At 40.8% G+C, this 24922-nt stretch overlaps 1 protein-coding gene across 2 annotated transcripts in view; it reads right to left on the bottom strand.

The window, feature by feature from the left end:
- als2b (alsin Rho guanine nucleotide exchange factor ALS2 b) overlaps positions 1-23645 on the bottom strand; it is a 46986-nt gene extending 23341 nt beyond the window's left edge. For both annotated transcript variants that reach the window (XM_066687368.1, XM_066687370.1), the window contains exons 1-15: positions 23447-23645; positions 18702-18774; positions 18396-18544; positions 17182-18140; positions 16287-16623; positions 14264-14432; positions 12891-12987; positions 11478-11555; positions 10440-10625; positions 9271-9442; positions 8069-8258; positions 6272-6337; positions 5649-5811; positions 5323-5454; positions 4478-4606 (exon numbers count right to left, since the gene is read on the bottom strand). In XM_066687368.1, the coding sequence (XP_066543465.1) occupies positions 4478-4606; positions 5323-5454; positions 5649-5811; positions 6272-6337; positions 8069-8258; positions 9271-9442; positions 10440-10625; positions 11478-11555; positions 12891-12987; positions 14264-14432; positions 16287-16623; positions 17182-18140; positions 18396-18544; positions 18702-18721 (2847 nt within the window). In that variant the 5' untranslated portion in view covers positions 18722-18774; positions 23447-23645. The remainder of the gene's footprint in view (positions 1-4477; positions 4607-5322; positions 5455-5648; positions 5812-6271; positions 6338-8068; positions 8259-9270; positions 9443-10439; positions 10626-11477; positions 11556-12890; positions 12988-14263; positions 14433-16286; positions 16624-17181; positions 18141-18395; positions 18545-18701; positions 18775-23446) is intronic.
- Between the last annotated feature and the right edge of the window lie 1277 nt (positions 23646-24922).

Raw genomic sequence — 24922 nt, 5'->3', positions numbered from 1 at the left:
ACACTTTTATAGAAAACTGTTCTAAGAGCCACCCACATGACCACTGCTGAGCAAAGGCAGCATCCCTGTCCCAAAAAATTACAGCATCTGGACAAAAATAGTGCTGTTATAATGCAGCCTTACCCATTTGGCACGCCTGACACTCACATGAAAACGCAGTCAAACAGTCTCGTTTTATTCGAGAGCAGACATATCGTTCTTTTCCAGTTGAAGAGCACATCTGAATCAAGCAGTTAAAGGTAGGCTCTTGCAAGGAAAGTCTTTAAAAAGCTATCTATTCTCTGTGAGGTAAGTGACATTAATGATTACTTGGTCATTAAAAAGTCTTTAGAAATAATATTATGTGGAGTATAATTCAATATAACCCAAACAGTCCTTTTTCAGGCTATTCCAAAATCAGATTATAGGAGTGACTGTTTGGAGATAAGATCACACCTGACATGACTCATGAGACAGACAGCTCATCAGCTCACCAAATTATGCCCACAGAGGCATGACCGTTTTGACCTCAAACTGTGAACTATCGACCTCCAGAAAAAACATACATTTTAAATCTGAAAAACATATTTTCTTGATATGGTAGAGATCCCCAGATTGTGTGTTGACATGCTCATTTCGCTCACATATTTGTTTTTTCTCAGTGATGTAAATATAGCTTTTCTGACCCTCTTCTCCTTTATTACAACAATTTTAAAACGTATATATATTGTTTGATAACTAGTCTGTCTGTAGAGTTCCCGTTGCAAAAACAGTCAAATGACCCATGTCTTGGGGCAGTATTACCAACGTGACTCTAAACTGCTACTGTGGCGTTCCACAAGTGTTCAATCGACCGCGCTCCTTAAAGATCGTGCCCTTTTGTCAGTGATTGCCGTGTTTCTGCAGGGGTGAAATGACACACAACAGTATCAAACGGATTTCAGTTGTAGTCCTGGAGGAATCAAACTGGGTAGACAGGAGCTTTCAAAGTTTCCAGCCAGAGTGTGCGAAAGGAAACTTTTAGAAACTGAAATGCCTTTGTCTCTGAGTTAGTGAACCATATAAATTCATCAAGCGTGTAAAATATCACACCCGGAGGCTCCTTTCCAGAAGAAAGAAGGGCCACTGAGTTTTGCCGTCATTTTGTTAGCAAAGACTGTAAAGTCTGCGATGACTAACAGCTGAAAGGCACAGTGCACTGCAGGACACATACGAATAAATGGCTAGGTCTATTATACACACAGGCACATGGACTGACAACGGTGAGTTTTTAATGTTTTAGTTTTTTGTCTAAATATATTTCAGTGATGAAGGAAGCTGCAGTTCCAGAGCCGAACATTTTGCCATATGACTTGGATTCTTATAATCAAAACAGGCTGTCACTCCGTAACTGCTTCACCAATACTTTAAGCAAAAATGCTCACCGTCTCTTCTATAGATCGCAGCCTCTCCCCGTGATTCCCAAATCTCAAGTTTATAATTAATAACGGTGATTAGGGATTGGTGTCACAGATAAAAACACAACAGGAGGGAGAGATATCAGACGGAAATATCTTTCAACAAACACTAGAACCATCTGAAACCAAACCAGAAAACATATGGCTTGGTATTTTGCAGCCAACTGCTTCCATCAAAAGCTTTTCTTGAGTAAGTGGTTGTAAAAAGATTAGAATGCTCCCTGTCTGATCTGTGGAGGATAAACAAGTGGACACTTCACAAATAAGTACCAGAAAGAATAGACGTGGGCCGGCTGTTTGGCTCCTAATACTCTCTCAAAGCCAGTTCTTGAGTGACTTCCAAAGGACCTTAAATATGGCTTGTTAATAGATCATTCAGCTATTGTTCAACAAGACACCAATTGCCAGTTCATATTATTTTATCCTCCCCAGTGTGGTATCAGCAGTTGTTAATAAATTCCCTATTGCACAGGAGAGATGAAGGCAATATACACAAGTGTTCTGAAAGAACCACGCCTAAGCTGCCCGCTTCATTTCCAACTATTAGCCCCCAGAGCTAAGGTGATGTAAAGAGGAACGTCGCCAACAACGCCACAAACTCACAAAGGACTCCCATGGATGACTTTGAGGCTACAGTGGCCTCCTCCATGATTCCCACAGTCATTAATTTAGTATCAAAGTCCTTCCGGAGTTAGGTGAGCTTGCTGAGCACTGACGGTGAAGCCAGATCACAAGCACGCTGAAGCCTGCTGGGAAAACAGATGACGGGAAGACGGGGCCTATTCCACGGTTAATCCAAATTTGGAAGTGCTTAGACTAACACAGTGCTGTTGCCAAAGGACGCACAGAGCACAGAACAGGCGTGGGAGGAGAAAAGCAGAAGAGGGGAGACATAACAGACTTAACTACTTCAAAGCCAGAACGGGACTTTAGAAATTCACTATGTAACCTCAATGAAATGTCAAAGGGTAAAAACCAAGTTTACTTTTTTACTAATAAAAATCATCCCAAATCATTGCTTTACTGGCTTGGTTTTCTCACTGTCTGCCTGATGCCCCACATTTATTTCAAAGTATCTGGAGATAATACCCGCCGTCAAGGGTGAGCATAAGTTTGACATATTCTATTACTTACCACCTCTGTGTGTGTGAAAACACTTGTCCTAACCGTCACCTTGTGCGACAGACATCCTTTCACATTTCGTGATTTGCTTTCAGAATTCAAGCCAGAAATCAGGACAGCACTCGAACCCCAAGAGTGAAGACAATGATGGGGTTTGTGAAGCCTTGGTTGATACCAGTGGACATATACAAACCATATCAACAGACTAGCAAAGGATACTGAGCAGGGCTTGGCTTGGTAGGCCACACCGGTTTTTGGTTTTAGTCTGGTTGAATGATAACCTTCAAAAATAGCTGAAATGGTTTGGGGTTTGTAGTACCTTCTGCAGGGAGAATGGTTTTCTGTGAGCTTGAGGATACAAAATGATCACCACCCATTAAAAGGTGGTACTGTAAAAGGTTCAAATCCACTATGATTAAGAATTATGTTCCTGATCATTAAACCCAGGCTGGATTTATGATAATACAGAAAAAAAGCAGTCGGAAGTGTTTTTGTGCTTTAGGACATTTCAACTTCATATTTTAAATCCCTGTCCATAATCAAACCTATGTTCATGATTCACCTTTTTGACCCAGGGACCTAACATATAGTTTTAATTAATTTATCTGAAATTGGTGTATCTTCCTATAAAAGGCGGAGATTTATTCAGTGACAAGCTGGAGAAACCTGTGCTACATCTTCCAAACCAAGCCCTGGGAACATACAGATCGCTGCACTACTGCTTGATGAAACTACAGTATACTTACAAAATTCTTATATGGTTGGAAGCCCTGACAGGATAAAAACAAAAAATAAAAAATAAAAACAAAATCTGAGCTTCGCGCTTTCATCCTGAGGGGAACTCGAAACTGCTTTAGAGTCATTTGATTTTCCTGGCATTTATTGGAAAGTCTATGATATAAAGTCTATAAATAGATACAAGTGAATGGAAATGAAAATCAGGTCAGAAGGATCAATCCTTGGTAAACTTGGTAAATAACCGATTTATGTTTACTTCAGGACCAAGCCATACATGTTAGATTTTAAAATCGGGACACAACACATAAAAATCTGATAGACAGAAAGGTTTGTGGCAAAAAGTAATAGGTCAATAGCAGTAAAACCAGAATATTAAAGTAATCAGATTATGATTACCCCTAGGCTTCTTATGTTATGCACAACCTGTTCTCTGCCTTTTTTATAAAGTAGTCATTGCCATGGAAACCCACCAAGGAGTTAAAAATATCTGTTTTGTACTTGGTATACTCCCACTATTAGAATTCCTTCAAATTGGTTTGAGCAAAACTCTAGTCTGCTTCTGTTATTATCTGGGGAAAATGATAATATATACACACATATATACATATATATATATATATTTATATATACACACATATATACATATATATATATATATATATATATAACAAACTGGTCCCAATGTGAATATTTTATGTATCCTTGTTTATTTGAAAGGATATGATGAAGACATCAAATTGGCATTGCTTTCTAAGATTTCAGAAATGAAGGCAAAGACAATGCAGACTGAACTGCCGCTTCTGAAATTAGAAGCTGATGGGTTTAGGACACTCTGAGAACATGTCAAAATGTCATAACTAGCATATTTACATTTAACCTCTATATTAAAAGGCCAGAATCACATCTGTAATTGGGGGGGTAAAGGGAGACACCAATTACATCTTAAATCCTAATTAGGAAACCTTAGTGTCTTTAAACTAATGTGTACATCAATTTGGGATGAAAAGAGATGCAGATATAAAAGGAAATGACTAAAGAAATGACACCTACAGGTTAGTTCTTCACAAGAACCGGACGGACAAACACACCATCTTTTAAAGCTTTTTGCGTTACCGAAACATCCCGGGATTGGGAGACATGGATTGCAGTGCCCTGGCTGTGTGGCGCCACCCTGTACTCACCTGTGCATGCACCAGAGCGTCGTTGAAAAGGATGAACCAGTTGACGGAGAACCTCCCGGCGTTCTGCAGGGTCAGCGCCTTGTTGCTGCTTTCACACACAAGCCGGCGAGAGGGCTTCCTCAGAGAGTCCTGCACAGGGAAACACAGCACAGCAAGTCGATATTCAAATGACAAAACAGCCAGTTTCTCCTCTTATCTGGTGGAAACAAATGTGTGTAATGTAACAACTCACTTATCAGAGCTCAATCCTGCTAAACTGACAGACTTGGGCACCCACTAATAAAAAAACACATCTGTTTTCAGTGGTGGCTTTTATTTTCATTAGAAGCTTCTTTCTTCTATTCATATTATTACCACTATTGAGTGGTGTATAGGTTTATAGTTGACCATTTTCGAGTGAGTCAATTTTTTTAATTTAATCTGGCCCTTAGCCTAAACATATTATTCACTTTTTGGGGTCATACTAAAAGGATGGTTGCGCTGACTGGATGACTGCGCTGACTGGATGACTGCGCTGACAGGATGACTGGGGTGGCATACACTAGTGAGTGAAGTCACTCTAGAAACAAACATTGGACTTGCTCTACACATGGAAACCCCCCAATCTTCCTGTTAGCGAGATTAACTAGATGATAGTATTGTGGGGACATTTCAGTTGAGCGTCCCACCTGGGGGAGTGAAGTCATTAATTTCTGCAGTTTCCTAATAAATGCCAGCTAATATCAGAAGGAAGTTTACAGGGGGGATTTCTTTTTTGGCTCCACCTGGGGTTCTGAAGTTTACTTCTAAGAACAGTTGATGTGTTTCAGTCAATTAGAGGTCAGGATAAAAACAGCCAAACATACGGTCATTTTCCCTGGGAAAGTCTTCCAGAAATGAAAGGTATACTCCGCCTCTTTCATCTTCCTTTTCAAATGGATAGCCAACGCTTCGTACTTGGAGCTGCCGTCCTGCAGCTTCTGATAGTCTGAGGCCGTCTGCAAGTGAAAAGCAATGAATCACTCTTGACTTTCTAGCCTTTATTATTTTACTGTACAATTTTTCTAATAAGAAAGCACTGTAGTTTCATGGCTGAGACTATCCAGGGGGTTTGCATTACAGTAACCCTCCAACCAAAATGAGGACATTGTTCCATTTTCGTATTATTTGTATGTCTGTAGGGCGTACCCACCACTTCGAAGCAGGTGGCCAGTTTGAGCAGCACCCTGCCGTACTCGTGCAGGTGTCTGATGGGAAGGTAGAAGAGGGTCAGCAGCAGGTCAGACAGAGGCACGCTTTCATCGTTGGTTTCAGAAAGCCTCTGTAGCAGCTCCGGGCTCTTGCCAAAGAAATCTCTGAACCAAGACACAACATTGAATGGAAATCAAGTTCAAATGAAAAAGGTTTTGTGTAGCAAGTTTAAGTCACTGGTAAACATTTATCTACTAATACTACTGTTCAATTTACTAATTGAACTGTTCTGTGAAAAACATAAAGATGAGGTTTCAAACTTATTGATTTACTGGTGCAAGCATTAAAACTCTATACTGGATAATTATTAATTTCAATATCTCATGTATATAATTTTATAATGTACATAAAGTGTGTGTTTTTTGATCAGATTAATTTGAAATCAGATTTATAAAAAATGCAGCTGGTTCAGCTCGTTTCTAAGTGCCTACAGAAAGTGAAACTTCATTAATTTAAGGTCATAGCTTGCACAGGTTGGTTAAATCAGTGTATTTGCACAGAAATCAATGTGCAGGTACAGACTTGCCCGTGTGCGATCTGAATGGGGTGAGTTATCTTACTCACAGTGAGGGTTTGGCCAGGGCTTGAAATCCCCCCATCACAAGGAAATTCCCCACCGAGTTACAGTACCTGGAAGAGAAAGAAAGACAGGTTCAGGGCAACAACCACATGACAGCTGAGGAACAGACCACAAGAAAGGCACCAACTGTGGTAACACCTGCAGGGTCTTTTGATTAAAAATATGTCTGGAAGAAAAACTGAGAATCACATCACTAACCACAGTGGAATCAAATCTCTTTATGGGATTCATATTGAGACCCAAGACTACGAATTACAAGCCTGGTACTGGAACGGTTTGCTTGGCTATCTATTTGCCAAATGTTTCTTATCTTCATTGTGTGAAAATAAGTTAAATAAATCATGTAGTATGTTTGATACTCTCAAATACCAACCAAATGTTCAAACTAGTGCATAATATCTGCTTTTTACAGGAAAGTACTTTAGAGAGAAGGGTGAAAAATGACCCATGCCATTTGTATGCCACTGCCATGCACACATGATATTTTGTAATATTTTTTTGTGAATCCCAGATCCCAAAAATAAACCCATGTTACCCTTCACGATCCCCCAGATCTCATAAATAATGGTTGCATCCTCCTAATGGTTCCAGAATTCGATAAGGAAAATTTGTTTGAAGAAATATCTTCCTTGAGGCGAAAAATGACTGTGTCACATGGTCCGATAAAAAGCTTACAAGCTTTAGGCGGGCTGCATTATGGTCATATTAGAAGTCAACATACGGAGCTGCGACTTAATGCATTTTGACCATCATCATAATTGAACTTCATGTAGTCATCGGTTCCCCGTGAGATACAACCAGTGACACCCTGAGAGAGGATCCCAGAGAGGCAGAGCACATTGTTATCTCACCGAGGACAAATTTTAGACATGAGTGCAAATGAATATCTATGCTGTGATCCAAATCACAGAGGAGGCTTCTTGTAGAGCGAGCACAGAGCAGAATATAAATGTGCATCGGCCTCACATGTGCTTCGCATATTAAGTAACGATACTCAGACACAGCTCTGCATTGAAGCCTACACTGAACTGTTTTTATCTTTCAGATGTTAGTTTATACTTACTAATTTCATAATTATACAATAAGGAGAGTGCAACCTGTTTGGCCAACACAACAGGTGTTCATTTCGTTAATGCTAACACACCTAAAAACACCGAACAGGACTGAACTTGTACTGCTTGCTGAGGAAACTAACTGACCTGCCGCCAGTCAAATCTCTTACAAATGCTTCATCAATTTTTGGTTTACTACTGTTTTCACTAGACAGTTCCCAAATGGGCGTTTCCCATAACTGTTCTGCATTTGTTCCGGTTGTGGCTATTGTTCTTTTTAAGGAGAAGTTTCAATTTCACCTGATACTGCGTAACAGTTGCAGACCTTAACCAGTTCAATTTAAGTTATCTCAGCATAAGCCCTTCCACTACAGAAAACTGGAACTGTGGTTGTTACTACAAAAGGTTTTGATGCTGCTGCTTTGTAACAATTATTTTCTCTCTCTCACTCACTCACTCACTATATATGAATGTGTGTGTGTTGAAAGCTATAGAAATGCCAGGGCTCTAGCAATATTCCACTTTTCTTTTCACACTTAGGGGGTCTTTTCAGTGAGAAAATATATACTCTATTAGTTCCTGTCCAGCAAAGCAGAAGGACAAGCAACTCCGATTCAATCAGAGCACAACCACAATAACATTTATATATAAAGAAGATCTTTCTGTGTATTGCATTAGTCCCCCTCCCGCCCCTTTCCAATGTCAGTGTTGCCAATGTCGTGTACTTGCTCTTTGTAAGTGTCCAGGAATATCCCAGCATGCTCCAGCATCACCAGGCCCTTCACCTCCTTGCTGCGGCGGATGAAGGTGTTGAGGGAGGCCGAGTGCTGCCCAGTCAGGTAACACAGCTTGCTGAAGCAGCTGGCCATAGTCTGGAGCAGGAGGCTGCAGGCGGTGCCCAGAGCGGTGCACAGCGTCTCTGCAGAGGCACAGGGGGAAACGGTACAGATGACACAGTGGGACTTCAAAGTGCAGGATACTTAAATGACGCTTTATAAATCTCTGAGAACCAGATATATTCAGTAAATAAAGGAACAGCAGCTGCTATAGGGAACTTCTTAGCTGATTTGGAAGGGAACCACCTTCTGGAGATTTGAATGTTCTACGAGGTCAGATCATGTGATGCGAGACCCGCAGTCCTTTACAGCTGCACCACAAAGGTCACAGGCACTGAAACTGTGTGTTGTAAACATCTAACACGTCACATAAGAGGGCAGGAGAGTGGATTTATGCACCTGAGTTATTTTCCAGGCACGGATGATTGTACTGTATTAAGCACCAGCAAAATGACTGCAGGAGGAAAAGTTGAGAGTACATTCGAGCTGGAGCAAAATCAGACTCAGCATCTTTCAGTCTCAGGGCCTCAGGGCAGTTCATCTTATAAATCAAGCTAAATCTCCAATTTCTACAGACAGTAAAGACGTGTTAGTTACTGATCCATAAACTTTAATTAAGGGAACTCTGTGCTTTGAGAGCTGAAGGGGATTCAGGTGTTGCACATGATCTCTAAAACTATTATTATTTAAGGGTGATGAAGTATGAAGTATTCAATGAATGCGGTACAATCAGATCACTAGACCAAAGTAACCATGAGTGGGGGTTAGGGTGGTATTATTATTATTATTATTATTTTTGTCATTTAGCTGACGCTCTTATCCAGGGTGACTTACATTTGTACCAATTTATACAGCTGGGCATTTTACTGGCGCAATCTAAGTGAAGTACCTACTCAAGAGTACAACAGCACTGCCCTACCTGGGACTTGAACCCACAACCTTCCAGTCATGAGTGCAGAGCCCTAACCACTACTGCACAGTGCTGCCTATGGTATAATTAATCACAGAAGACCCCTCCCTTCCTCCAAGGCCCAAGTATGACAACCAATGCACTAATGAGTTGAATCTGAAATGTGTGTGTGAAGGGATCCTTACCCATGCCCAGCAGCGGGCGCAGGATCTGAGACTTGACGTTGCTCAGCTTGCAGTAGAACTTCCTCTCGGCCGAGGCCAGCTCATGCAGGCTGGCTATGAAGCCCATGACGTTCTTGTCTGACAGTGCCAGGCAGCTCTGGCCCCCTGCAAACACGCTGCTCACGTAGCCCATCTAAACCAAGCACACAAAATCACATCTCAGCTGATCTAACACACTGACAAAGGCTGATGGGTGGAAACACACTGGTTGTTTTTGTTCCCTGGTACAGAAACAGATTGAAACCCAAACTGTAAACCCAAAATGCATGGCAATAATGATTATTTAACTTTCTCTGTTTAGCGTGTGCCTTTCTGAACTTCAAACTTGTACTCTTTACTCTAACAGTTTTTAAGACCTGCCATTTGACATTTATTTAAATTTTGTTGTCCATGAACTCAGAGACTTGACAGAAGATACATATTGAGGCCAATCTGGAAAGATAACTGGACAGAAAGCAACTGAGCTCAACAGTAAATATACCTCTGGGGAGCATAAACACACAACCAGTACAATGAAAGCAAGGCCAGCTATGGCTTTCTCGCTTCACTGCACTTTGCGACTCCAACCACGTAGGTGCCAAGTCAATAGACGGAGCTGTGGCCTCCTAATGCATTCAGATTTGATCCTTACTGTGATGTTGTCCTCAAAAGATCTCAAGTGAGCTATAACTAGCAATATCCTGAGTAAGCACGGACCACATTGAGGTTGTGTAGAGATGGCATCACTCCACAACATCCAATAACTATTTACTATCTTCTGATCATTGTCCACTGGGGGGCAAAGAGGGTACAGCTGGGAAAACAAACCAGAAGATCCTGCTTTTGGTGGGTTTATAAAGTTCTGTGGCTCATTACACAGGGAACAGCATGAAACCACAGCTGTTATAGCACATCCTTGAAGAGCGAGTTCAAACAACCAAGTTAGAACAGTCTAGGATGATTTTGCCTCATTTCCTGGCCATTTATTCTCTTGCCATTGTGTTGTTGGCAGGTAGAGCATCAAAATCCTATAGACTTACAGATACTAACGATCACCGAACACAAGAGAATTAAACAATTGAATGTAAAACCGTTATTAGGAGAGAAAATACTGACTCCGATACCAGCCAATGAGAAACAGGGATGCTCACATTCATGCAGAAGGGCAGAAGCACAGGCTGCTGGGTGTAGCCCCCCTCGGTCTGGGGACTGCCGTCCTGCTCTTTGACCTGTTTGCCACTGTAGTAGAGGATGGGCTGGTAGCAGTCTCCATCCGCCAGCAACAGGGTGTGCTGCTGCCCGGCAGAGACGTCCCACACGCGGATCCCCTCCGACATCTGGGGATAGAGAGTTGAGGGTGAGAGCTGCACCCCAAGTTTCGAGGGATAATCGCTGACAGAACACTTTGGGATCCAAGGATACAAGTTTTTCTTCTACGCAGTTAGTCACAAGACTATTAAGAGGTAATGCAGCCTGTAGCTTGGCCTTTTCCAAACTGCCATCTTAAATTAGTTTAGGCCTTTGTTAAGCAAATGAGGCTGTAGGTTTGAAGCAAAAGCCTCAAAGGAACTGATGAGCCACAAAAGTGCTCCTCACATAATGATCAGAGAGACCTACAGAGGGTGCGATACAGCGTCTGTCTGTGTTTCTTAGCTTTCCTGTATTTCTTTAAGTATGGATAGGAGGTTACTTTGGGCTGGCATGCACTGATCTTGTGACTTCCTGTGAAGCTATTGTTTGCATATTAATAGCTGTTGCGTGCTTTTGTATTGTGTTTTTGAATCCATGATCAGGTATAACATTTATCTGAGGAAGAGGAAAGAGGCCAACAATCTACAGTCTCGGCAAGATCATTACATAAAAATGCTTTAATTTGAATGACTGTGGCTTTACTGCTAGGTAGATGCACTACATTGTGGAGGTTGCCCCCTGTGCTGATCTGAAGTCAATTGCTTTGACAGCCCCAACATATTTTCTGCAAAACCTGGAGAGAAGGATGGAGGAGGAGAAAATGTTCTTTGTTTGTTTGTTTGCTTGTTTCTGCACAGCTTGTGAGCTATTGGCAAGAAGCAGCCTAACTTGGCAGGAAGGACAAACCAAGACTGCACTTTTTTTCTATACAGAACTATAAATAACACAGCACAGACGTTCGTATCCATGGAAGCTGAACTCCCGCCAATTGTTTTTACCTTAGCCAATCGGGGAACAGTGGTGGGGGACTCCATGTGACCAAGCTGCCCAGAGGTGTTGCTGCCCCAGGAGAAGACCTGCCAAAGAGCACAAACACAGCCAGGATCAGTGAGGTCACTCTGTGTTGAAGCACACTGTTAGGAACCTTTCTGTGATTACTGAAAGTGAGCTCTCTGGGAAGAGTGACAATAGAGAAAAGTGCAGTGATGTACTGCGACTGCTTGAATATGTATGTGGCTCTCCCTGGAGGGAAAACAGAGTACAGCTGTCAAAAAATGAATACATAAAAAAGTAAAATACAAGGATTTCTTCATATAGATATCTGTAGAATTTCTTCATTCTCTAGTATTTCTTTTTGGAATCTTAAATAAACCATTTCTGTATTTATTTAATACAGGTTAAAGCTATTAAAGATTGGGTACAATCACATTTTTAATATTGTATTTAGGCAATTTATATAGAGATAAATATATTCTGAAGACAAATGTTGCACAGATTCCATTATTCAGGGGGCATCACATTAAACAACATACACAGGCTCAATATTGTAATTCAATATTTTGAATTGAATCTGAATAGAAACAGCTTAGTTGCAAAGTTTCCTGTTGATGAATAGTTTTAAGGGGTGTGTTATCTTTGGGCACTCAATAGAAATCAATGGTGTGAAAGTTAATTCCCTAAGTCTAGTTGGAGAAGAGACTCAAAGGAGTGTAGGCTAACTGTGATAACAATATTGCTGTTTTTATATATATACCTGTAGTTTATTTTCCATTTTTGTTTTTCTTTCAAGTCATCAGTTTGCTATCACAAATCTAACACATTACCTCACCATCCACAGACAATATCTGATTATATTTATTTATTTAATCATTCATGTAAACACAGTCAGCAGCTATTGTGGTTTCTTATTCAATCCGGCAACACACTGTGGTTTGCTATTGGTCTGGTGGGTCCACTTCTAGACATCTAGACAGGCAATTTCCAGAGGGCAGCCACACAATGGCACCCTTCCTTCTTCACACTCTGTTCTTTCAGTAGCAAACCAACTTCCTGCAGCTGCCACTATATCTAGACTTATTATTATACTTAGATAAAGAACAGTTATTACTATCACAGATAAGCTAGTTGTTAGGTAGGGGGGGTAGCTATAGCTAGATAGGTATATTATTATTGTTGTTGTTATTATTTTGAACACAAAGCCCAATGAGAAAACTGACACATACAACTGTGACAAAGCACCTAGCACAAAACAGAGCATACACAAACCAAGAGTGCAGAAGTATTCTGGGAAAACTGACAATTTTAGAGACGCTAATATTTAATCATTTGACAAGGTTGTTACTATCATTATTATTATTATTGTTATTATTATTATTATTAATTACTATTATTTACATCCTTACAGCTCTTACCTGAGACTGGGCAGTGAGGGCGAGAGAATGGTGGGCTCCTACAGCCACACGGATGACTTCTTTATTGCTCAGACTCTTGATGCACAAAGGCTGCAGCCTAAAGACAGACCGACATACACAGAAATGACAAAGTCATACTCCAGATAATCCAACACAAAAAGCAAATAACAAGCAGATTTCTATAATAAGTAAAACATGCATAATCAAAACGCAACATATGAAAAGTGTGGCCACATAAGACTTCTATACAGTGTGTTCTATACAGTGTCATATAGCCAAGGAGGTCCGCTGTGCAGGGAAAGGTTACATAACTGTGATTTCCAAAATATAATCATAAGACAAACAGGTGGATGGATACACTGGTAATAAATAAGTGTAAAAGCTAACAGTGCCGAAGTGCACTGAAGTTTTAATTTGCAAGACACTGACTTGCATAAATGGAAAAAACGGTGCTTTCGCAAATTACAGTCCGAATTGCATGCAAAAAGACAAAATACCGACTCAGTACAGTGTATGAAAAAACACTAAGGTAGGTTCTGTTTCTTTCAGTGTCTTGAAGGGTGACATATTTCTTATTTTACCCATTATTTAACATTTTGATAACATGTAAAATGTCAGCATGCATTAACCCACACATTCACAGGGGACTTGCTGAAAGGGATGATGATTTCTTTATAACTTGCTTTATTCAGAGAAACAAAGCATTGACAATGACAAAACTTTATATATATATATATATATATATATATAAAATACATACATATATTTATATATACATATATATATATATATACACATATATACACATATATATACATATATATATATATATATATATATATATATATATATATGTGTGTATATATATATATATATATATACACATACACACATACATCCATATATATATATATATATATATATATCTCATATCATGTCTTAAATGCCCTCTAGGCAGGTGCTGTCTGTCACTGCTGTCAGCAATATAATGATTAAAACATCCATCAGTTGACATAATAGAGGCATGATTTTATCCTTTTCCCACGAGTCATATTTTATGTTAATACATGGGTAGTTTGATACATTCCGAGTCTAATACTCAAGTACGAGACAGAGAGCATGGCTGTTATAACTTACACAGAGCCAAGTCAAAGTATTCAGCATTGTTTCCTTCCTTATTTGCAGATAGACCAAAATGATGAGAAACAATGACTTCAAAATGCCAACACTAGAGAGCAGATTACTGTAAATAACTGAGCAATGGCCACTTAATGAAGAAATAGAGAAGGTGTCTCCATTATTATATTTGTTCATGAAATCCAAATCAGTTCAACCATTAACTACTGTATTAATTATCTGGTTGCTGTCCTCACCTGGGTAGGATGTCCCCGTGGCCCAGCTGACCTTCCTTGCCTCTGCCCCAACTCCACACCTCTGTGTGCAGGGAGGGCAGACGGCCGTCAGCCTCCGTGCCCGAGGTGGGGGTTAGGGCCACCGTCCGCACCCGGGGCTGACTGGCCTTGCGCAGCAGCCTGGGGGAGACTGAAAAACAGCAGCGCACACCCATTTAAACTCAAGCAGGACAATGCAGCGGCAACAGACCATTACCAAGACAAAAGCTCCAAAACATGATTTAGGAATATGGCCCTGTGTGTGTATAGTCATGGAGTCAGTGAACCGTGCCAACTCCATCTAAGGCCATGCAGAGAACACAAATCCAGAACTGTAAGTAGATACATTTTCTCATTAGGCCTCATACGAGTTTCCTAAGCTTTGAAACAGTACGTGTGGAGAGCTGTGACATGCTGGGAAATGTAGCCAGATTCCCAGGTGAGGAAAATGCCTTTGGGAAAAACAAATACCTATGTCTTGACCAGAAACATGGAAACCAAAGCCAGATATTCTGTTAAAATAGTTACTTTGCATACCATTTACGGTTTTGATTTAGTTTAAAATGCTTACATTGATGCCAGAGCCATATGATTCAGAAACATTAAACCGACTAGAACAACATCCACAAGATCCTAAAATGGTATTCCAATTTTTCCAGTCAGATGTTTTTATTTTATGCCCTACAAGTATTATACTGTAGTGTACATTGTTAGTAGTTAAATAAGAGATTCCTTAGATGTGTAACTCTGCCACAGATTGCAATTCGACGCCAAAATGATTTAGCATCGGTCTCAATGGCATTAGCTTGACTAAATATAACTTGAGCCTACCGCTGTGTCAATATGTCAGATGGTAATAGACTCTGGATATTGATTGCTCACAGTTCAATTAACTTGGGAATTGAGCAAATCCGATTCAGTCGGTGGCAGAACAGCAGATGTGGATGGGCAATAATTGAATGTCGGCAGTTAGTCTTTGGCTAAAAACTTAATTCTCCGAAAACTAATATAATGATAGCATAACAGCAACAAAGGACTTACAACAGATATGGCAGAAGATAATTAAAACTATCTTCTCTTTGACAGGAAGCGTATGCCTGTGTATGTCCTCTACTACAACACTGATTCTACATGTTTTAAATGTAACAAAGTAGAAGCACAAAACAGTTACATATAGTTACAGTCTTCACATATTGAATGTGCTTCGAATGTTTTTAAAAACTTAACCAGGAAAGAGATACTCATTAAAAAGCAATCAAAAGACTGGTAACATCCGAAAAACCTTTACCAAGAAAGTAAAAAAGGTTGCTTTGGAACTAGAGTAACGCCACAATGGGACCCACTTTATATTATATGGCAGCGGTGTTAAAGAATAATTATTTCTGGAAGAGGTAAAACTATAAATCATTACATCAACTAAAGAAGCATCATGTATCACTCTCTATACACAGGCCTGGTGTCAACTGGTAATAGTGTAATTTTTCATTCTTTTCAACTACACTGTACAGTGTGTATGTGTGTGGGGTGGGGGGGTGATGGCAGTAGCGAGCGGGGATGCAGGGTTTTCGTAGTGCTTGTGTATTAATATACTTTTATTGTTATGTTCAAGCATTTGTTTGGCCAAGCAGCACCGATTTTTAGCAGCTGCGGGAAACTATGAAATAATAGTGAAAAGTGAATCACTAAAAAAGCATTATTAATTTTGGCCTATTTAGCCTTGTTTCAGTAACACACTTCCAACCATGATAGGCAGGCTAGGCTTTTCTGCACAAAACCTTTGTAAGTGCCTTGCTTAGCCTAGACTACAGTTCTGACTACAATGATGAAGAACAGCTCAGAAGAAGGGTGATTTCAAATGAGAGAGAAAACATCGGGCAAGTGTTTGTTGTCACCACAACCAACCACAAATCTGGCCCCTACTACCCTGCTCCCACAGGCTGAAGCCCACACTAGACTGTAGTGGATATGCATGACCTGAGCGAGGAAAAAAAAAGAGAGGAGTCACCTTGAGAGAGCAGGCCAGGCAGGGACAGCCTGCGACTCAGCCCCTCGGCCTCCTCTTCACGGATGTCACCCAGGCTGGAGCTCTTCTTGCCCTGCATGGACTCCTCATGCCGCACTTGCTCCTCGCGGGTCTCCTTGGCACCCTCCGGAGGCCCCGGCGAGGCCCCCGGCGATGGGTAATAGTAGCTCATCACCTTCTTCAGGGACAGGGCCTCGTAAGTGGACGCCACCCTCTCGCCCACGGCAGAGGCGCAGGACACCACCAGGCTGTTGAGGGTGGAGCTGGCTGTGGTGGCTGGAGGCACCTCCTCCGGGACCACAGGGTCGGCAGGCAGCTCCTGGGGCAACAAGAGGTGACGGATTGAAAAATATGCTAAAAAAATAAACTGGTCAAGCACTTCTCTCCGGAAATTTACCCTAAATGCAGCTGAATTGGGCTTTCCCAGTCAGAGTTTCCATGCTGGACCGAGACAAATCAACCATAATTCCTTCCATTCAGCTGCCCCACAAACCCCAGCGAGTTATGATCTGCAATCACAATTCAACCGATATAACCAAAATAACACGGTACATTCCAGTAATTGACCTCAACAATATTGTTTAATGAGTTCTGATGTGAATCACGACTACAGCTATCTGGGTGGGTCTTGTTCCGAACTATCAACCCAGGACATACGGGGAAAGCTAAACTATATCAATTTCGAAATCGACTTTCTGAGCTGGATTCGGAAAGGTGTTTGTTATCAGTAAGTGATAGAGCGCTATGCAAAAAACCAAACCATATTGTATCCTAGGCAAATTGGGCAGCCATGAGAGTCAGACTGGATAGACTGGATTCACACAAACACCAGGAAGCTGTGAAAAAAAGACAGTTGATATGAAAGTCGCTGACTCACCTGAGAAACCTGAACTCCAGGGACTTTGGGGGCCTGTTCGGCCAGGGAGTAGTCAGACAACCTCTTCAGATACTCCTTGACTGCCTGCTCATTGGGGTACGGGGAGTTTTTGCCCCATGTGTTTGGCGCTGCTTTACCATCTGTGTCTGCATCAGAGTTTTCCTCTTTAAAGCACTCTCCATCTTGTTCCACCTTCACCGCCGGCACGCCTTCAACCGATTGGATGTCTTGGTGGACCGATCGCTGGGTGGCCTTCGGGAGAATGGGGGGGCTGGAGAGGAAGGGTTCAGAAGGCGACTTCCTGAGCTTGGGGGCGGCGGGGGAGCCGTGCCGGGTCTCGCCGTCGGCCAGCTCCACCCCCAAGGGGCAGTAGTGGCTGTCGGAGATGATGACGTGATCCTCCTTGTCGGTCATGGTGATGAGCAGTTGATGGCAGTGGTTACACTTGTCCGGGGGTGGGCGGGCCTTCTGAGCCAGGGTCTGCTGGACCAGGGCCAGGCTGTGGAAGGCCCCGCAGGCCACTTGGAGCACGTGTCGCCCAGCCAGGTGCTCCACTTTCTGGGGCCGGGAGACGGGGAAGACGCTGGTGACCAAGCCCAGCTGGCAGCCGCTGCCCCAGGCCCATACCTCCCTGTGGGCGGACAGCGCCAGGCTATGCTGCTCCCCGCACGCCAGCTCCGTGATCCTGATCAGCTGGGGCGGACTGGTCTCCGGGTCTGAAATGCTAACCGCCGTGGGCTCAGGGACCAGGCTCCGGCCGGCCACCCCACACTGGCCGGAGGAGTTCTCCCCCCACATGTACACAGAGCCCTCCTCGGACACCGCCCCACTGTGGAAGCTTCCGGCCGCCACTGCAACCACGTGCCGACCGCACAGGGCCTGCTCCAGCACGGGGGCTGCCTCCTCATTGGCCCTGCCTACTTTCCACGGCAACTCTCCAAAGCTGTACACCTCGCCACCTGTGGAGACAGGTGAATACAGCACGAGCAGTTAGGAAATCAGTGAACAGATTGGCAATGGCTTCTGCAGGTTGAATTTTAAGATTACTTTAAGGTAATCCCTCTATTCTGGTCAGCCAGACTGGAGATATGGAAGAGCACATCTTATTGGCATTCATGGAATTTCATACTGCAGTCGTTCATTACTTAAGTAGCTGGACCCAGTTTTAGACTATGTGCTCTCTCTCAGTCCACCTCCGTCACTCCTCTCCTCACCCTCAGCCAGCAGCACGCCATGCCGGGTTCCCAGGGCCGCCTGCAGTACAACCTTGGACAGGAGCACTCTCTGGGGCGCGATCCCACAGGAATAGCCCTTCCAGGTGTGGAGTAGACCTCTCTCCCCAGAACCCTCATCCTCTCTAGAACTGCAGGGAAAACAGACACGGTGTTGTTGTGAACACAACAATTATCCTTTGCTGTAGCATCCTGTAAAACAGCTGCATTTCACAACAGAATAATCAAAAACTTACATGCACAGCTGCTTTGTTGTCTCAGTCGGCCTACACGTTTCCACTCACTCACCTGTTTTCCTGGTGGTCCATTAGTAAGCCCTCTCCATGTCACTGAAACTGCATATTAGCCAGCAACGTCAAACCTGTGGAACAGGGGACACGGTGAGTTACTGACACATGCTGCTCCTTCACCAGCTAGCAAGGGATATCAACTAAATAATTAATCTATGCTGAGTGCTCATATTATGTACAAACACTTGCCCCTGTTAACAGAGTCGCTGAGTTTTAGACAAACTCCCTAAATCACATTAATTAAACATTAACTATCATGCTACGCTCACATGTTTGTTTTCCTGATATGAAAACAAATACAGTCAAGTTATTAAAAGACATAAAAACAAAATCCTACCGGAGGTGCCTGCAGGAAATATTTTTTTTTTCTTCTTCCCCTGTTATCAGAAATAGTACCACATGGATCAAGGAAAACTATTTGATCAAAAATATATAATTAAACTGTAATAATGCAAGAAGAATTTAAAATAAAATGTATGCAAATACAATTAAATGACTTCATTCTGTATTGTTTTGGTAGACAATTTCAGAAGTGTCTATGATACATATTTCTGAATTCCCATCCTTTACAACAACTTAAGTAGCTTGTTAAATATGCTGAACATAGTTAAAGCTATCCAAACGTGGCTTGGATTATAATGAAGCTTTTAAACTTGCACTTAATTATACGCATACAAATCTGCTGGCTCTACACTTTCCCGTGAATTAGTTGCTTATGTACAGAACATAATTAACTCCTACATAATCACCGACTGTTTACTGCGCTCCACACATTCCACTTTCCAACACCAACTGTTTGTGAAATGGAATACCATTAATCGCTTTCAATGAATTGGCTTTCATTCATTTCTTAAAATATTACACAGCCTAAACCTAACAAAATAAGATTACAGTCTTTCATGCTTTTAAACATACAACAACTTACTGGCATATTCAGTGACTCGTTTAGACATGATCTGTTGAGGATTTAGACTTTAAGCTCTAAATACAAGGAGTTTGCAAGATGAACAAATTGCAAAGGGTACTATTGTCAATGTTATAAAACGAACAACACTGATGTGAACATTACCCATCATTACGTATCTTATTTGACTACTGTAGTATTGTATTGTCCAATTTAAACATTGTGTTGCACCTGTATACTGGAAATACTTAGTTTCACATTTGGCCGTGGTGGTAATGCCTGGTCATTATGTTTTAACATCCATAAAGAAATAAAATCAATCTTCTCACAGAGAATAAGGCTGTAATCCAATTAGACAATGTAAAAAGAACATACTGTTTAATCATCAGCATTTTTTCATGGAAGACTACACTCAATCATTTCTCTGAAATTAAGGGTACTGAAACAAAAACAGAAATCTAGGCCTAAAAGAAGAAGTTTATAGCATTGAAACATCTGTATTACATGTATTATTGGAGTTGTTCTTATCAGCATTTCTCTGTTATTGTTTTTGTTTCCATTCATTTTTATTTTCCATGCCAATTGTTCAACAGACTTTAGGCACAAATTATATACAAACTCAAAACAGAGAAAAGATTATGGTTAAATGATTACATAATAGAAAGAAGACTGTACAATGTTGTAAACAGCCCATAGCTGGCATGTCCATGTTTTTATTTTGCTCATGAAACAACTTCAGATATTGTGCTCTGCTTTGCCCTGAACTCACATAACTGAACTGCATGTACAAATTGCTTTATAACCCAGGTTCTGTTATAAAAAGCATACAACACATGTTTCCATATGAATAAAAGAGTTTTTGTCCTGTTTTAACAAAATAAGTGATTGAGAATGACTAGCACTAATAGGACTTTATGGAGAAGAAGAATAAACACTTTCTCAACCAGTTCTGCTGCTAGACGGATACATCCAGTTTGGAGGTTTCTGTCATTCTGTTTTGGTTCTGATCCATGTATTAAAACTTGGACTGTGTTAAGACACTATAAAGAAAACCATTTCACAAATAAGTAATCTTTAAACTAAGTACACCGGGATCACATTTTTTCATCAGTATTTTGTGCATCCCCCTCTGACTTTGATGACAATGAGAAGACATCTCCTGCACTTTAATAAGGTTCTCGTATTTCTCCTACTGTCCGAATTTCTCTAGCTCCCTCCAATTCCTTGGTTTTTGCTTCGGGAACTGCTTTTTAGAGTTCAAATCACAAATGCTCCATCAGATTTAGGTCTGGAGATTGCTATGCCATTCGAGAATGTTGATTTTGTGTTCACTTATCCATTTATTTGTAGACTTGGATGCTTGCTTTGGATCATTATCATGCTGGAATGGAATGTGCTTTTTATTTTTCACGAAGCCTGAGTTTCTTAGCATAGCAAACCAGGCTTTTGGCCAGAATGTCCTGGTATACGCTTGAATCTAAGAAGGGCACCAGGACCTGAAGAGGTAAAACAAGATGTTCACAGCAGGAGTTTCACATTTGGTGGTGTCAAAAGTAACACAGATGAGCATGTCTGTAAAGCTACATTTCTGTTTCATCTGACATTTGAATTCAAGCCAAAAAAAGACCAACAGTTGCATTTCTTCTGTTAAACCATCATTTTGTTACAAATTATCAAAGGTATGATCAATGTGGAGGCCACAATATAGGTAGGGTAGATTATTGTTTTATTTCTATGTCCAATGTGGAGAACATTTCAGTGTGTTTTCAAGCACAACCAGTTCCCGAAAAACAACATATAAAAGATCAATAAGGAATGTAAACAACCCACTGCAAATACAGCCTAATCTTACCCAGAAATCAGCTGGTATCAGACATTCCCAATGGAATTACAATTTTCTGGGAAAAGGAAAAAGGCTGAAAGGACATTAACGAACACTGATCCATCTCACTTAAGTCTTTATTAATACATCCCTGGAGATCGTGGGTTCAAGCAATCTATTTCTACTGCTAAAAATAAAAGCTCATTCAATCAAGAGCTATAATAGACAGGTGGCATCTTCCTATTCTACAGGTTTAGATTCTTGTAAACTTAAAAGCTTCAGCAACATGCTTGAAATGGAAAGGGTTTTGCATGATCCTTACATTCTACATCATGTGTCAGATTCATACAATTGACATTTGAAAATGCAATGATTGTTCCCTTTTTTCTTTACACAGAACTATTCCACTGTGCACCAGCCTGTCCCTACAAGATGTTTGCTTCCATCAAAGCAATAGGTCTTCTTTTGGTTTGGTTCTGTATGAACACTTTCACATTTATTGATGAAAATATAGATTTGTGGTTTGTTATTCATCCAGCTTTGACAACAAAGGGGTTCCTAACAGACAGGGCAGGGAGCATGTGACTTCAAGAGCAGCAGAATCAGGTATTAGAGAGCAGCGTGTATGACAGACACATGATTACTCCAGGCTGGGCTTTCAGTCTCTGTTGTTAGTTTGTGGGAAACTGTCATCAGCTGTTGTGACCATCTGACTTGAACCAGGTCCATTTGGGATTTTTAAATTCCCTTTCCTACCGAAGGAGACATCAGAAGGTTCAAAGTCTTATGAAGAAAGCCAATCCCACCCTACCTTGGAGTTCACCCACCTGTAAAACCTTGGTTACAGGTACTACTGATACAGTGTGTGGTAGTCTGGCCTAGGGAATAAAGCCAGGGCTGATACAGACAGTCGTTTACAAAGGCTTATGCAACACAGAAACAGCGTGAAACCCAGAAAATTCCACTGCATGGGGGGGGTGATCATTTTGATGGTACTTATCCTCCCTTGGGGCAGAACTGCTTTTGAATTCAATACTTGCTCAGGTCTCTCCATATTGAAAGCATGCAGCTCAAGATCTGTTTTTGTTTCATTTTTGGTGAAGTCAGACAAAGAGACATCCAGCGAAAACACAGCTTTAAAAGTGCACTCCACACTGTGAATCAATATCCAAATATTGTGCTGAACACTATATTTACTTCATGTTGTCTACTGTGCATGCACCTTTATCTAACATCATGCACATCAGTTCAACTACTGTGCCACTTAACCATACTATTCATTTCTCCACGTGTGCAAATGCTCTTGATTTTAATAAACACTTGTGATAAAGATACACAATTTGAGGATTAAAACAATACTAAGAGGAATACAAAAACAAAACAAAAAATCTAAACATGTGGCAACACACACTAAATATTTTCAAAATTTAGACTGAACTAAAATCAATAGAGAAATGACTTTAAAAACATAAGAAAACAAATAAATAACCCAGCAGTGTTTACTACTGATACTTATAATAATAGTTGGAGAGAGATCAATAATCTACAGGTCTCCAATGCACATTATAGCAATATATGGTTTCAAAAGAATAACTCTTATTCCCTGTAAAGCTGTTTTGCTTTGAAGACAGTTACATCACTCCCGTCAATAGATGAGCCCTGAGTTCAGTGAAACAGCGCACTATACCGGCAATACAGTTCATCTAAAGCATGGATTGAGCAGCTTAATAAAGGTGAGACCAGCAGTTATCATCCATCAACGTTGTTTTATCTTTTTTAGCCTATAACGTACCGTCGTATAAGGGACAGTAGCCTAAATTGAGAATAATACCAAACCACACAGCCTAGTGTTTGCTTGCTTTCTCCCTGGCTTGTTTAGATCTGTTGTCTCCACCGTTAAGCCACGTCTGACATCAATGCGACCAGTTTCTTATGAAACCGCGCACTTCAGTTCAGTTCAACACTATTTAGTTTTGCACAAAATGCCTCTACATGCTGCACCAAACCTCGCACTCACATTACAGACTCCCCTCCCGTCCGCTCGGTATCTGCCGCTCAGTCCCCGTCGCAAAAGTTATTCATCAGCTTTCCAGTAGAGAGGAACACTTCTTGTGAGATAAACTAATTGAAATAATAGCGAAAGTGAAGCCCTTCCCATGCGATGTTGCAATGACAGCCCAGTGCAACAGCGAAAAGATACACAGGGCTGTTTTGTGTGTGACCTATGCAGGGACGGCAACTGGCGAGGCTCAAACTTCAGTGAAGCGCTGCCGCTGGCCAATTCTGGAAAACGACTTTCTCGATTTCTGTTTTGTTTTGTGATAAGTAAAGCTTCATTAGCAATCTGCATCAGAATTGTATTACCGTTATGAATGTATTTTATTCGTTATAAAGACACATCGATGTGCGCGATTCTATTGTTATTTTTAATAATAATAATAATAATAATAATAAACAATATGAATTATACATTATTATTATTACTAGTATTAATACATATAATTATTTGTCGTTGTTGTTGTTGTCTATTTAAAGGTTCTTAATAGAAATGCAAATAATATACAAACTTGTGAACATTACAGCTATAGAAATCATCACCAATCCCAGAATTTCATCCAGCTGTTTCAGAAAGCAAGCACACAGCTTCCACTACAAGGATGGGAAACACACTTAACCGTAATTAGCACTTGTGACCTGTGGTCCTTCCCATTCAGGATTATGATGACCTGCAACAAATCCTCCTGTCATTTCCTTTGTTCAAGACTAAACTGTATTAATTGTGTTTAACATGTCTGCATGTGGTATTCATTTGAGACCAAGAATAACATTTAGTCTGGGTTAAACCTTCTCCAATGCACGCAACCTTGTTCAAGAGGTCTTACTAGTGCTTTTACACAATTGTAAGATAACATCAGCTCAGTATTTTGCAGTTGCCATTTATCAAGTGTTTTCTCAGTCCTAAACAGTGTCTGAATCTTTGTTTCCTAAACCTTTACCTACCTACTGTCTATGTATAATTCTGTCTGCACATTTAACCTTTTTACTAACTCTGCCAGTTAGTTGAGTGTATTAAAATATTTAAGAGGATAAGCAGAGGTCCTGAAATAGATGTGGCAGTCTATTTATGTATTCGTTGTGTTTGTTGGTTTTGTTTGATTGATTTAACTTCCAAGAATATTCCACTCTTTTCTTATTTCTATCCCCTTGGAGCACACTGTATCTATTATTCTGCACACAGAACAGTACAATACTACTACAAGGATGTTTGCTGTCTAGTTTTGTCCCCCTTTGTTTCAGTGAACTATATTTTAATAAACACAAAATAGCTCTTTTATTCAGAACACTATCACTGTAGAATATTTTAGCTTGTGAAAAACTGTTACCATAGGGTAATTGTCTGAAACACACTCTCAGACACAGACACATAAACAAGAGATCCTTTTAATTATTGGGAGGTCTCACAAGATAATCCTGATTTATGGTAAAGCTACTG

Source organism: Amia ocellicauda, chromosome 16, assembly GCF_036373705.1.
Source record: "Amia ocellicauda isolate fAmiCal2 chromosome 16, fAmiCal2.hap1, whole genome shotgun sequence".
NCBI lineage: Eukaryota > Metazoa > Chordata > Actinopteri > Amiiformes > Amiidae > Amia > Amia ocellicauda.
The sequence above is the reverse complement of the archived record's forward strand: the minus strand, read 5'-3'. Positions and strand labels throughout refer to the sequence as shown.